The following is a 15,331-nucleotide window of genomic DNA, read 5'->3' on the forward strand; positions in this document are numbered from 1 at the left end:
TTCTCAAAATGCAGTTGTAGCCAGTGTTGCCTGGCAGGGGATAAGTGATCCCTCCTGCAAAGCAGAGGCACAGGAAGGAAAGGAACTGGACACAGATTTAAAGAAAGTGCCGCAGGTGCCTGCCGGAGTGATGTCTTACCAGGATTTACTGACACAAAGGAGTAGAAGGTGGGATGAGAGCTCTGTCCTCTTTCTATCCAGATAGAGGTGCTGCAGGACCATGAGCCCTATAGCCAGCCCCTCCCTCCCTTATGGCCGCAATCACCTGTCAGTTCATTGTAATCCCTTCCTGGCACGGAGAAGCACAGTGAGGGGCAAGTAGCCTCTGCTCTGGTCCGTATGTGGTTGAACCTCTGTGACAAGTGAGGTGCAGCTCTCAATATGTAACAGAGATTGCACAACTAAATCCTGCAGGTCTTATTGTATTTACATCAAAGCTGTTTTAATCAGAAGACTAGCCATTAAATTGCCAGCGTTCTTAAGCATGCTTGACCAATTTTTTCCACTTTTAAGACTCAAGTAGACAATTTTTTTTAATGTTTTATAAATGATAAAAAATTCACATCAGATTTTAACAGAATTGAGTGTACTTATTCAACACACAGGGGGCCTCTGAAAAAAATGTTATTCAATTTAATAATTTTAGTTTACATTGTATATGTACAAGAGCATTTCTTTCAACCCACAGGTTAACACCACCAAAGGAGGAAAAAAAAGAACCAAAGTACTGCGGCTAGCGGAGTGAAGAAACTCCTGAAACACTGTTGTCTGAAACAAAAGCAAGGCACTCTCCCTTAACACCTGATATATTCCTGAATTCTGCCTAGAAAAAGGCATGTTCACACTGAGAGAGCTCTAAGAAAAGTAGTAGCTTGATTCTGCGTTAACTCTTTCTTTCACCACTACGACCTGCCACTGGTTGTACTCGGGGATGAGTCTGTTTGGAAGCTGACGTGAAGGACAATTCCACAGCTGATGGGATTTGGGAGAGTATCACAGTTAAGACTATCTATGGAAGACTGGAGGACACTGGCTACGTGAAATCTCACATGGGGCTCTGGACCTGCTACCTCCCACTCACATTCCACTTAATAAATAAACCTTGCTCAGAAACAAAACAAAAACAAGGCAATTTTGCTGTACTATGCTGATTCGCCTGAAGATTCTTTGTAAGGGCTAACTCGCAAGAAGCACCTCCGAGCCCTCATCTGGCTGGTGCTCAGCACCTGGAAGGATTTGTCCCTAGATAAAAGCAATTTCTCAAGGGTCCTTGTGTCTTACACAGGGACACAAAAGTAAACATACTTTTGGATTTTGCGTCTGTATGTTTTTGTATGCGCACATGTGTGTGAGCGTGTGTGTGTGTATATATATACTTATATATATATTCAGTATATACAAAAGCAAATTCAGTCAAAATATATTTGTCTTGCTGGTCAGGCTTGTTACAGCAACCTACAAGAAACATTAGCTTCTCTGATATTTAATTATGCTATTATGTTTGCACATAAGCTTAAAAGTCAATACAAAAAGCAATACTTTTCCAAATATTATCTGCAGGTAAACCGGAAATATTAACTATAGTGATTAGAAGTCTGTTTCCCTATTGACACTACTATAAATCTTGATATAAGAATAATTTCTTCATAAAAGCACATCCAACCATAGTAAGTGATAAAATACCAGATTACTATTTGAAAACCATACAGTGACTCGATATCTGGGTTATCCTTTGCAGCAATTAGGCAATTCATTTGGCATCTGTTTGATTGTATAATTTAATTTCCATATAAACAGCATAGTTTAAAAAAAGACAAAAGCTAGAATGTTTAAAGCTAACAAAAGATACAGTGACATCAGGTTGACATTCAAAAATTTCCTTAGCAAAATGACCAACGAAATTTTGACTCGATACAGTGCATATAAAGTCGGTTGTGTTTTGTCTCTTCAGAACTCAACTCCTTAAATATTATTCGAATTTAGCAAAACATGAGCAAGATTTGTCGATATCAAAGTGCTAAACAGTACTGCCTTAGAAGTCACTGCAAATAAAACCTGTAAAATAACTCTGCTTGTGATCTGACGGGTAATTTTATGTACAAATGGTTAATAAAAAGACACACGCGCGCGCGCACGCACACACACACACACACGCACGCACACACAAAGATAGGTATATACATATATATATATACACATTATATATATGTATATAGTTTCCCAACCGGTGTATCTGAGTCAGTGTGAACACCCCATTTAGTTACGGCGTGTAACAGGGCTCCCGTGAGCTGGCAGTCGTTGCAATAAATACAGGCAAAGCTGTTACAATATACCATGCATACAAACATTTATACAAATAAAGACACTATGCAACAAATTATTTCATATTAATATGGCATCAACAGTATAAACATACAAAAAGGAGTACGAACACGGAATGTTTAAACGCAGCCCGCTAAATCCTTCCTAGCACTTACATTCATACTATTTTACAAGACTTGCTTGTTCTTGAAAACCACCTGCTGCCCGTTTAGTAACTAGTCGCTTCGTGTTAAAGGTCTCAGACTGAACGATCCCTGATGCTGACCCTGTGTGCTCCAATCACTACTTCCTCGGATTTCCTTAGCTAAGGAACAACTGAGCCACAGTTGCTCCCGTGTCTTCCACATACGTTTGTCAGTAAGTCGCGCTACATGGAATCAAGTTTGGAAAACTCTGTCAGGTAAGTTAGTGCATGTGATTTTCTCACTTGATTTCTTCCGTTTGTTTTCATAGTAAAATAAATTAGTTAATAAACGAGACTTAGTAAGACAGCACTTTAAAAAATTGCACTTGAACATGGGAGCTAACAGCCATTGTCATTTTGCTATATTTGATTTGTATGAAATGTTCAATTGAAGGTACTTTGCTAAAAAAGTGAATTTTCATTTAGATTGTGCTGATGTATGTGCCCTTGATGCAGGAAGTATGCTAAAGGTATCCTCACAAAACACATACTACCCTGGCAAACAACTATTTGCTGTTCCTGTTATCAAACACAGCTTCTACAACTTTATTCCTCATATACCATGAGGCGTTAAACAACAGATTTAAAACAGTCATGTTAACCTTTTTACTGCCGCTGGGATAGCATAGTCCAAAAGTGCCATTTTAGCCATTTAAAAAACCCAAATCACACAAAAGAAAACAAAGAACACAACCCCAAACCAGTAAGCCAGTAAGTTTCAGGCCTCAGGTTGTAAGGACAAAGCGCCAGAAAAGACCTCATTTTAGACTCGGAGCTGCTTTTCTGTTAAGTGAGGGCAGAAATGTTAGCTGTAAGTCACGATCCGTTTGCCTGCTCTGGTGGGCGTTTGCCTTTCAGGAGGGTGGTTTGACTCAGAAAGGTAAGGTGTCCAGAAACAGCCTGTCAATAATGGAAGGGGCTGGCACCAAATCTTCCAGTTTCAGGTAAAAGATGCGCTGCAGTCCCAGTGTGCAGAGAGAACGCAGGTCAGCCAGAACACCCAGTACCTTCGGCTCTGCAGACTCAACCGGTTGTCCTTTGTTTTGGCAACTGAAAGTTAAGTGATCTTTCAAACTGCTTGTGATCTTGTTGCATAGCTCTTCCACTTTCTTTGGTTCTTTTAATCCATGTCGTTCTGCAAAGCAGGAGAAAAAAAAAACCACGTCAGCCTCCCTACCACAAACTGAGAGAACTGTGACCCATATCCACACTCCGGTACTCCCAAGCAAAAAATGCTTTGAAAGGATGAGATCTCTCAGAACAGTTGGGGTTATACAATGCCAGTTAACCTTTCTGCCACATAAAATAAGGGGTGACAACTGCCCTTTTCTCTTTAGCTGCTAAAATAGGCAGCAGCGATGCTCAATTATGATTGAAATTCTAGTACAAGGAGTCCAAGCATCCTGTGTGTCTCTCATAATTTTCATGATATGAGACAGAATTAATTGGGTGATTTTCCAGCAAAACTATCACAGGAGGTGTTTTGGAGATTTCCGTGCTTCCCCACCAGTTGTGAACGCTCAATAACTATGGCAACCATTATTTATTCAGTGAATTCAAGTGGCGATCGATATCCTTAGCCAGCTCCATCAGCGCCCAGCCTAGAATTCCACCAGGAATTTGCAGACACTCTAATAAAAAAACTAAAGGCACCTTACCACCCTTTGTTTTTTGATCAGCTGCTGCTTTATAGTTTATCAATCTTTAAAAGGTCTAAGATAAAAGAAGCCTGGAAGTTAACTATTTTGCTTTGAGTGAGCAATGCCTAAAGAGAAAGGCTGCTGTTTTGTCAGGCACAAAACCCTCAGCATTCCTCAAAGGAATATGAGCTGGGGTTCAAACCCCTTCAAACAGCCTTTTTTAATACTACAACAGTGTTAAACAGATCCACAGTTTTTTAAGCAGCAGCAGAATCAATTAGATCTGTGATTCATTAAAAGCAGGCTCTTCACAGGTACACGGGGAGAGAATTTTGTATTTGCTATCAAGTTTTAGTGTATAAATTAATACAACAATTCAGAACAATAACCTCAAATAATTTTGTCATGTTTTGATTTGCTTTGCCTTTGAAATTCACAGGTAAGAAAGAACTGGCTTCACAGTAAAGTCCCAAGAATTTATACGTGGAATACAATTATACCAGATAGAGCATTCTAAGGAAACGCAGGTTAAATTCATTTTTATCAACTAGAAACATAAAACCAGTGACAGCAGCAGATGAGGAGAAATAGTGGCAGTTCTCATGTTTGATGCATTTGAAGTCATCTGCCTTCCCTGCCCTCTCTCCCATCCCTGCCAGCCACAGGCCATTTTGTGCCCATTGCCCCCCAGTCCTGTTCCTCTACACCAGGAGGGAGGAACAGATACTTTCTCTGTCTGTCCCCTAATGAACAGTGAAAAGAGTACAGTTTCCTTAACTTCCGGAAGCAGGCATAAGGTCTGCACCAGGCACAGCGGTGCTTTCCCCAAGCACGGGTATACAAACTCCTTGCTGCCTCCCCTCAGCACCTGCTTTGGCTAGATTTTCTTGAGAAACCAATAAAGCAGATGGGATTCAATGAAGGCAGTCAGAAATGTGAAGGTCTGGCTTTCCACTGATACTCACCCATTCTACACTATTTTCAACTTTATTTACTTAGGCAGAGCTAGCTGCTGAAGAACACTGGCTTGGGATCAGAATCAGACATCGGTGCAGAGATGTACATCTCTGGCCAGAAGCTGCTTTGCTCTATCATTTAATTAGCATCAATCTGCCCTGTTGCTTCAAAGCAACACTCATCCAAGCAGTAACATCTGCTTCAGACATCTTTTTCACCTTGCAGGAATTAAAAACCCTAGGTATTCTAAGTGCCTTGTTTACATTAAAACACGAGGAGTCAATGAATATTTAAAGCTGTTCCAGTAAATGGTGTATAGTGTAATTATGTAAGCCTTAACTATACAGGTCACTGAGAGTAAATACTTAGGCAGATTCTGCCATTAAAAATCTTGGCAGATAAATATTGTATACAGGTTTGAAAAGCTGCAAGTTTTTTTTTACTGAGAGAATCTGCAGGACATTTAATGAATCCTGCAGTCTTTAATGAGTTCCCACCTTTTTAATCTGTTTTGAGGTTGTTTCCTGGCTGTGTAAGTGAAGATATCTTTACAGATCTAGGAAGCTGAAATACTAGAATGGATCCAAAACCTGCCTACAAATTAGCAGAGCACATTTTTAAACCAGTGCCTCGGTAGGTGTGTATCTTGCTGCAGAGCATGGAGAATTATCTCTGGCTCTGGAGCGCACAGCAATGTTATTAACGTTTCCAGACAGAACTAAACAGCTTTTGTCTTACACTGACAAGTTCAGAAGGTTTCTTGAAGAAGGTTTCATAGTGTCTTTGGTGGCAACATGACATGCAAAACACAAAGTTTATGGTATTAGTAGCCTTGCTTTACATAGCAAGATCTTGAAATTCAGAATTGAGAGACACTCTGTCCTTAAGCCAGTCTCTGGAGCTACAATATTAAAGCAGTCTCTAATAATCCAGGCTGTCCTCTCCTGCATGAATTGACACACAATAGCCTTTGCCACTTGCAAATCTTTATAAAGGTAATTTCTTATGAGAGAAGCTGCCTCAGAGGTTCAGTCTCCAACCCCTAAGACATCTCTTGGGGACCCATCTGTGAGAAAGCCCTTCTGCTAGCAAAGGGCATTGCATGAACTGGCACTGCCACTGCAGTCTCTGGTGTTTAGTATACAGCTAGTTTGTGGGGAGCGTACTAGTGTTAAAACCAGCTCATCTCTTTGGTAGACTTGGAGAGTCTCGAGTATAATATAAGCAAATATTTAAATGTCATAGAGTTCAAATAGCAGGAAACACATTTTCTTGCCTTTTCCACATAACCAGTTTCATTTGGGCCAAACAAGGCCGCATGAAGCACCTGTGCACTGGTGCCGAAGCTGATGGCTTCTAAACATTTGCCATCTTCTCAGGATATCTTAGCCACACAGGACTGGTAATTCCAAGATTTATCCCAAGAAGGACAGCTAGTTAAAATGGATGGACTTTTCTCTGATTGAAGAGGTATGTAAACGTTGTGTATTTAGACTTTCTTGTTCTTAAAGACAATTACAAAAGGCATGGGTAAAGTGAATATAGAATTTCTCAGCCCTGTGGTTTAGGATACTATTGATTTTTGCAATAAAAATGGTGATTTACGGCAAAGAGGCTCCCCATAAGCCTGTCAAAATGATTCATCAGAAGCCTTGCCTCTAAAGCTCTGCAAACTTAGCAGCTCATCCTGGCAAACTGAACACAGCAAATATTATCCACCTTTCCCCTTTTCCCAGGAATATCAGTGCAATTCTGTGTTACCATTACACTGATCAGCAAAAAGTTGATAGAAGTAAGAGAGCAGGAACAGCCATCACCAGCTGTGCTAGTCCTTCTCTGTCCCTAATCTCTGACATGGGGCAGATCATGCCAGGGCTGGGCAGACTGCTACTTTTATGTGAAACACATCTCAAAGGCGGCAGGTACTTCTGTAGCTCAAAGATCCTTGGGTTGTGTACTCTGCCAGACTGGGTCAGTTTTAGCCTTAATTCAGTTGGAGGTTTCAGTCCAATCAGAAATGCAACAGATTTACACTGCAGACATAGGCCCCTTGATTGTCTCAGTGTGTATACAGTTATCTAATTTTCTCTTCCCCCTTCACAATCTTCTTCCCCTTCTATAACTCAAATAATCATGAGGCTCAGCTGCCTAAAGCTTTCTGCTTGTCTCATGCACACTCTTATGTGTAAGAGTGCAAGACTGCAATTCAGCAGATCCAAGAGTCTCCTGTCCTATTGCAGTCTGGCCCATGTTCATCCTGTCTAACCTTCAGGCGCTTCACAAGGGTGCCCAAGCTAGGAGCCTGTGCTTCTTGAACTCCTTCACAATTCAAAAGAAGGATGGGCATTTTTAGAAGATGGTGTGGATTTTAGCTGGATATACCATCTTCTGGAAGTGCCCTGTGTTTCTCCATCAGCTAGGCAAGGTGCCTAAAGTTAGATGAGCTGAATGGCCAGAGAGGACATCACAGTTTTCTCCCTCCTTTAAAACCACAACGTAGCACAGAAGCCGCTGGTTGCTGTAGGAGGAAAGAGTTCTTGCCTCAGCAAAAGGGTGGGAGGGGAGAAGGAGCAGCGAGTACTTCACTTCGATGCTGACAGTATTTCCCTCAGCAAAGTGGTGGGGAGGAAGGCAGACAATGCAATCTGGAGGGTTTTTTTCTATAACTGGCTCTCCTACACTCCTCCAGTCTGCCACCTGCTCATATGTAGACCCAGCACATGAAGCACCCACTCTGGAAGATCCTGGCAACAGGACTGAAGGATATCTGCTGCTGAAGAGTAGGTGAGCCTCCCTTTTGTAGGGAAGTTGGACAAATTCATGTTCAGAAGGGAACTGCATCAGCCAGACCCTTTTTAGCCAGACCAGACTCTTTACTATTTCTCGGTATGACTACTGGTGCTAAAAATTGTGTTTGTAAACTGGAACAGAAACCCCAACAGCAGGAAAACAAACACAAACTCATAATTAATTGAAACCTCACAATACTCTCCAATGATCTGGTGCCAGTCTAACAAAGCATTAAGAGTGTGAATAAGCCCCATATATACAGTGGCTCTGGTCTGGCCTGTAACACACTTAAAGTAAAACATATGCCAAAAGAGCTTGGATGAATGAGGAGTAGAATGCTCTGTGCTCGGCAGCATCCCACTGAGAGTGTCAAGTGGGCAAAACAATAACATTTTGATGTGGATAGAGAAAGGAAGAGGCAGAGGGGGAAAAGAGAATAGAGAGGGAGAGAGCAGGCAGAAATTTGAGCCTAAATTAGAGTGTGCCCTAGAGATGATCTGCATTGGAGTCTCTGTATTTTGACAGAGTTGGAAAAACTGTAAAGCAGAGCATTAGAAATGGTCATTTGGGAAGTTAAGGAAACATTTTCAAGAATAGGCTGTGTTAGTATCTGGTCTAATCTGCACTACCCAGTCCAGCACAGAGTGGTTGTGCAGGAACACTTGTGAACTGTGCAACAAACTACACTGGTAGAAATCATTCATGCAGAACTAAACTAAAGACAGAACTTGTCTCAGGATGACCAGCATTTCCTTTCCATGTTGGCAGTCATCTTTAGCTCATTAGATCCTACATCCCGACAGAATAAGTGATCCAAAGAAAAAGAACAGGACAGAAGTAATTTTTTTGCTTTCATGGGCATGTGGGATGAGTGTCATGTGTCATTTCTTAACTGTTTTCTTCTGGCTGATGCTCAGAGTGCCACTGATGTGCCCTGCAGGAAGTTCTGCCCAGCCCTTCTTAACCAACTGAAGGAAGTAAGAAAAGAGAAGAGAGACAGAGAGAGGAAGATCCTAAAGGAGTACCTTAAAGAAAAAAGATGTGCTTTGGCATCACAGAGTTTTAAGTTAAGTGCTTGCAAGCCACCCACAATAAACCAAGAGCCACTTCTTTCCTCCTGGGTGCTCTTTCAGGCTGATGGCCTGTCCGGTAGGACTTCACAATTCAGCAGTGATCTGACATGATGCTTTTCCTACTGGGCAACACACTGCAAATTGCCAGGAAACATAAAATAAACAGAAAAAGCACTATATATATATGGATTTTTTGTTTCAAAATACTACAAAATCTTTTCCTGTTTCTTTTATGTTGTGCACACCTTCAGTTTTACTCAAAGCAAGCAGTGAATTGGTGACTATAATGATACTCACTAGGTCTCCCATTGTTCCCTTCAAAATTACTGAACAGAACAAACGGTCATACACGCCTATAACTATGCATCCTCTGCTGTCACCTGCAGCTGTGGTTGAGACAGGACATGGAGCTTGGCAGCTCCAAACAAGTCAGCAGGTTTAATTAAAGGGCACTGGAACTACTGGGGCTGTTATTGGCTAATTGATTTCCAAAACCACATCCCAAGATGAGTGAACAGCCCTCAATATTTGAGGACACTGGGAACAGTGGAATGTCTTTTAGCCTCCAACACTATTTTTTTACATTTAATCCCTCTTCCTTCACTGGGAAAGAGAGGTTAGTTCTCCCTGTCACTCTGCCAGAAGAAAGAGAGAACATTTGAAAGAGAGTAGCGATTTCTCTTGCTGTTCTCCTTCAGCAATACTGCCAATGAATGGTGTGCAGGAGGGGTTGTGTTCTAAGAGCACATCTTTGTTCGGGCTATGAAGAGCACTCATGAAACCAGGAAGAACAAACAGGTCTTTATTCCCTGGAGCTTTTTTCTTTACCTGGAGAAACATTTCTTGCTACCTAAGATGCTGTACACTACTAAAACAAGCTACAGCTATTACAGAACACTGGGTTGTTTTCTTTTTTTCAGTTGAACCATCAAGTCATGAAAAGTTGACTAATGCCAAATAAGAACAGGAGCAATTTGTGTAATAATGAAGACAATTTTGCTCAAGCCAGCATTTTGGGTTGGCACTGTTGCTAATGCAAGCAAACAACTCCTTCCTATCTTGCTGCCCAATGACATGGATATCCATCTGGGACGTGGGAGATTCGCGGTCAGATTCCCTTCCTGTTGGAATTGGACCGGAGATTGGGCCTCGGGTACCCCTCTGAGCACCAGCTCATCTCCAAATCACCATACACAAAAGCCATTCTGCAGCCTGTAAAATATGTCAGGTGGCCTCAACACAAAGGACAGTGACACTCAATAGCCAGGTAAGCTCTGTTCCCAGAAAAAAAAGTCATTCTCTTTTGCTCTGACTCACAAAAAGGGCTTGAGCCAGGATTTACTATCTACCTGTTGCCTCCAACAGTCCATTACAGGAGAATGGAGTACCTTCTCTAGAGATGAAGAATGGCACCTAGACCTACTCAGCCAAATCCAAGCCTCAAAACAATGCTTTAAAATGTTCAGCAGATTTCAGATTTGCAGATTTCCTTTAGTACTTTTTCTCTTCTGGTGTGAATAGCTGAAAACCATCACATGGCTTGTCATACTCAAACTGAAGGGAGCAGACAAGATGCCATTTCTTATGGGATGCAATGCCAGAGGCAAATCTCAAGGCTCTCCTGAATATAAAATTTCAATGTACTGTCACAAAGAAAGTCTCAAAAAAATCCCTGCCCATCAGCATGCTGTGTGCCATAATTACCTGACATTCATTTTCTTCACATTATTTGGTTTTATATTGTTATACAATACCATCCCTTTCTGGGTGAGTCCCCAAGTTAGCTAGCTACCCTTGGACATCTGAAAACCTGTCAATATAAATCACTAGGCACAAAAGCTTCCCTCTCATTTAGATCACACAAAAGTATATGCTGCCCTTAAGAGCAAGTCAGCAGAGATATACTAGCCTCATGAAATAAAACAATACACAGAAAACTACACTAAGCACTGTCTCATACAGATAAGAAAATCCAGGAAAGCTTGACAAATACAGAAACCCTCCAAGCTTTTATGGACAGAAATGCTCTCCTTTTCAGACAACAGTTAACTTCCATTTGTTTAGAAACTTCGGGAATACTAGCACAATATAACCAACTCCTGGAAGGGTTGCTATCAAGCAAATGAAGGAATGTGGGGCACTATTAACTAAAAGAGATTTCTATGAAATATCTTAGGGTGGCCTGAGCCAGTCATGGGACAACTTTGGCTCAGGGCAACTGTCTTGGTTTAAACCCATCCAGCAACTAAGACCCACCCAGCCACTTGCTCACTACCCCTCCCAGTGAAAAAGGGGGAGAAAATCAGAAGAGTGAAAGTGAGAAAAGTCATGGGTTGAGATAAAGAGAGTTTAATAGGTAGAGCAAAAGCTGCACACACAAGCAAAGCAAAACAAGGAATTCATTCATCACTCCCCATCAGCAGGCAGGTGTTCAGCCATCTCCAGAAGAGCAGGGCTCCATCACGCATAACCATTACTTGGGAAGACAAACACAACCACTCCAAAGTCCTTTCCTTCTTCTTCCCCCAGCTTTATATGGTGAGCATGGCATCATACGGTATGGAATATCCCTTTGAGTGGCTGGGGTCAGCTGTCCCAGCTGTGTTCCTGCCCAGATTCTTGTGCACCCCCAGCCTACTCACTGATGGGGTGGTGTAAGAAGCCAAAAAGGCCTTTACCCTGTGTAAGCACTGCTCAGAAGGAACTAAAACATCCCTGAATGTCAACACTCTCTTTGTCACAAATCCAAAACATAGCCCTGTACTAGGTACTCTACCCCAGCCAAAACCAGCACAGAAAACAAACTCTGCCTAACTGAACAAGGAATTACCACATCAAAATGCTTTGTAGGGGAAAAAATATTTTGTTTTCCTACAGAATTGCCTTTTTTCCACAGCCACATAGGCAGTTTGCAGGGAATCCTACTCATCAACCTGCATCCTCTTGGTTAGTCCTTTCCTCATCCTTATGAGGAAGACAATAAAGAACAAGCTCCATCCACCTGTGTCTATCTAAAATAAAAGGTATCTAATATAAAGTAAATAAGCTAGATGAATGATGGGTGCTATATGCATGTGAGCACATATGCCTGTATAAAAATATATATGGAGGGAGACAGCACCTCCCCTTGATTTATAGATATGCAGATATATAAACACACACAAATACATATATATGCATTTGTAATGCATATATCTAAGTATGCATGAACACATGTCTATGGGTGTTTATATAGAGGAGTTAGAAATAAGTTGTGGCTGTTCTTTCCCACTTTAACATATCAGTCATCTGGAAAATTTTTCACAGGTAACAAAGCAGCTCCAGTGAATTACTCTGGACTTAAAGAGTTTTATGAAAGAAACTAGAAGATGAACCTTTTCCAGTTGCAGGAAAAAAACACAACCCTGAACAGAAATTAATTACAAATTTAACATACTTTTCTCAAGGAGCAGAGAGTTAATGCTGGAACATGTGTACACTAACCCTCCATCCAAATGAAGGAAGGAAGCGTACCATGTAAATGCTGGAGGCCACATTTTGGCCCTACAAATGCCAGTGAGAATGGGCCAATTTGTAGATTCTATATTTGCCATGGAGCATTCTGTTTCAGTATTTCTTAAGCATCATCTCAGTCTAGGTCAAAAGGAAGACTGCAAGCTGATATTGTTTGAGGTTACCACCGGCAAACTGGTGGATGTCTGAAATGCAGGAGGGAATCAATATCCATTCCAGTGGAGCTTGTAGCATCCCTGGGAAGATCCATCTCAAGGTACACTGAAGCCCTACACTGACACAGCTATATGAAGGTATTAACTGCTTTTCTAAACTGAGTTGAGGCTTTCAGTAGAAATGACTGCTCCTCTGACTCCTGCTGCATGGTTGTCAGACTCCCTTACTCCTAACCCTTCCTGCTTCCCTCAGTCATGCCTCTTCAGCTGCAAGAAGCCCAAGGAATGGAGGGTGTATTTCAAGGAGCATTGTTGTTTCAGGAATGACAAAAGTAGAATTTATCAGGTTATGTTCTCCCATTTTCTATCCACTGGCCAGATTTACATCTGATTTTGACATTAGTTTCCTGCTGTTTGCTCCAGCAAGCAGAAGAGGTGATGCAAGTCACACGCACACCCAAAAACTTTTGTACAGTTGCCAAAGAGGGTGTTTTTTCTTTCTATTCTCCAATTTTCTCTCCCAGAAAAGCAGTACATGGAAAACCTACAGTAGCTTGCCTACCAAACACAGCCTGCCTGCCCTCATGAAGCACACTTTCTGGTACAGCTGTCTTGCTGAGAGGCCAGCTATACTAGTTGTACGGCTTCTAGCTCTTGAGCTACCCTGGTATTAGCATTCTGACATGGAAAATCTAGCTCTGGTCATTTCATTAGGTTTGTCTGGGAATTCATCAAGTATTTCAAATGGTTTTGTAGGAGCTACATAATTTGCTTGGAAGTAGCTTGCTTTTTAGAGCCTGTTCCAAGAAAACAATGAAAGGAAGAAATAGGGAGTTTGATAACATTTGAACAGGTGTACCTGATGGTCTAATTTTGTATGGTCATTGCAGTGCTTAAAAATCATACTCAATTTACCTTGAGTATAGCTAGGGTCTGCAAAGCGCTTGAGTCTGAAGCTTTCTGTTAACAAAGGAGCACTTACCTGTGATCATAGTTAGAGCTGATAAACTTGCTAAGGCTGGGATATCAAGGTTAAGGCTCTTTAAGTTTAAGGAAAAGTCTTTAATAGAGTCGAGCCACTCCCCAAATCCACGAAGGCACTGAAGTCTATGAAGCACAAGTCCATTGCAGAATACAAACTTATCCTCAGCAGTATCAGACCTCAAATAAAAACAATTGAAAAAATTATAATTGCATCTTCTACTTTACAGCAAAATGCATAACCAGTATTGAAGTCTCTGTCACTTAAAATCCAAGGCATATTATCCTGAGACATATGTGGGCATTCATATTTGACAATATGCTTCTCCCTTGGGGCTGAAGTACAACAAACAAGCTTCTATGATTGCTTACTTGGTAGAGTTATAAGCCTGAGGTTAGCTGTAGCATGTGGTGTAGACTGTCTAATTAGTTAAGATTTTGGTCCTGCCCAAAGGCATAAACAGAGAAGACATTTTACATTAAATACTGTATGTTTGAACCAAAGGAATACTAAGTGAGTGCATTTTGAAATACAAAAATAATGAAAACTGAAGATTCTGCAACTCTCAGCATTTACTTAGTCTCATCTGCTTTTCCAGATTGTAAAAATTGATAAGGAAAAAGCCAGCTGAAAATACATGCAATAAGATACGTAACATCAAAAACTCTTTTACATGAAAACCTGTGTGTAAGAGACATATTACAGACAAGGTCTCCTCTTTTCCCCCTCCCCACTGCCAATATGCCCACTAACAAACACATGCAAAGGTCATTTTGTACCTAAAGAAACAATTTTGTACCTAAAGAAACAATTCAAATCATCAGTCTGGAATTTTCCCAGTCTCTGAAAATGTTCTTGGTAAAGTGTCTTACCCCGTACCAGACTGACAAATAGCACCTTACTCTATCAAATGACTTGGTATAAAAAAACCCAATCTGATCATGATTTTAGATCTTCTACATCCCTTAAACAAACAGATGACAGGGGTGTGCATGCACAAAAGAAGGGAGAAAAGCTAAAAGCTTTCATACTGAAGGTGCTTTTCTATAGTTTATGCTGCTGAGAATGAAGCAGACTTGCTCAGAAAGTAATCGAAGATCAATTTTGATTACTATGGAAGAGGATGGGGTTTGTCAAACAAAAAGAACCATACTAGCAAAACCTATGATCTCTTTTTAAATCAGTTTATCTTTCTTTTTTTTCTCTGCAGCACAAAACAAATTAGACACCATGTCCTTTGGATACAGACATTGCTGATGTTTTGTGGGGGTTTTGGTACATCTAACAAAAGTTCAAAGATAGAGCCATAGTTATTCCTTAAAAGCATTTAGCTGGATGATTTTTCAGATCAGCTGAAAAAGGAAATGAAATAAATAGTTACCTGATGGAGAGTCTTAGTACAAACAGCTCCAAAAAAGCTGATTCTATGAGTAATGTCTGATCTTCTTTTGGGAGGTCAGTAAATCCTGGGATTTTTTCTGCCCAGCCTCTAGTTATGTCAATGGAGGCAGTCAGGAGATTGTAGAACTGTTGTACATGTTCTGCATCTGTGCCTGCAGCAGCCTGATCAGTGGAACAGTACTAAAATGAAAGCCACAGAAAGCAAGGTTATGTGCACTTAAGGGCATTCTGTGAAACATATGGCGTTACTTGCCCAACAATACTTCCTTCTGTGGCAAAACTGATATTATCATCAAAGGCATAATAAGTAGTTC

The 15,331-nt window shown here is 41.0% G+C and overlaps 1 protein-coding gene across 1 annotated transcript in view; it reads right to left on the minus strand.

Moving 5' to 3' along the window:
* Positions 1-1,946: 1,946 nt before the first annotated feature.
* Positions 1,947-15,331, minus strand: part of NR4A3 (nuclear receptor subfamily 4 group A member 3) — a 28,714-nt gene continuing 15,329 nt past the window's right edge. The window contains exons 6-8 of the mRNA XM_054164460.1: positions 14,998-15,197; positions 13,617-13,795; positions 1,947-3,641 (exon numbers count right to left, since the gene is read on the minus strand). Coding sequence (XP_054020435.1) covers positions 3,379-3,641; positions 13,617-13,795; positions 14,998-15,197 — 642 coding nt within the window. The 3' untranslated portion in view covers positions 1,947-3,378. The remainder of the gene's footprint in view (positions 3,642-13,616; positions 13,796-14,997; positions 15,198-15,331) is intronic.

Source organism: Dryobates pubescens, chromosome 9 (assembly GCF_014839835.1).
Source record: "Dryobates pubescens isolate bDryPub1 chromosome 9, bDryPub1.pri, whole genome shotgun sequence".
In the NCBI taxonomy this organism is placed as follows: domain Eukaryota; kingdom Metazoa; phylum Chordata; class Aves; order Piciformes; family Picidae; genus Dryobates; species Dryobates pubescens.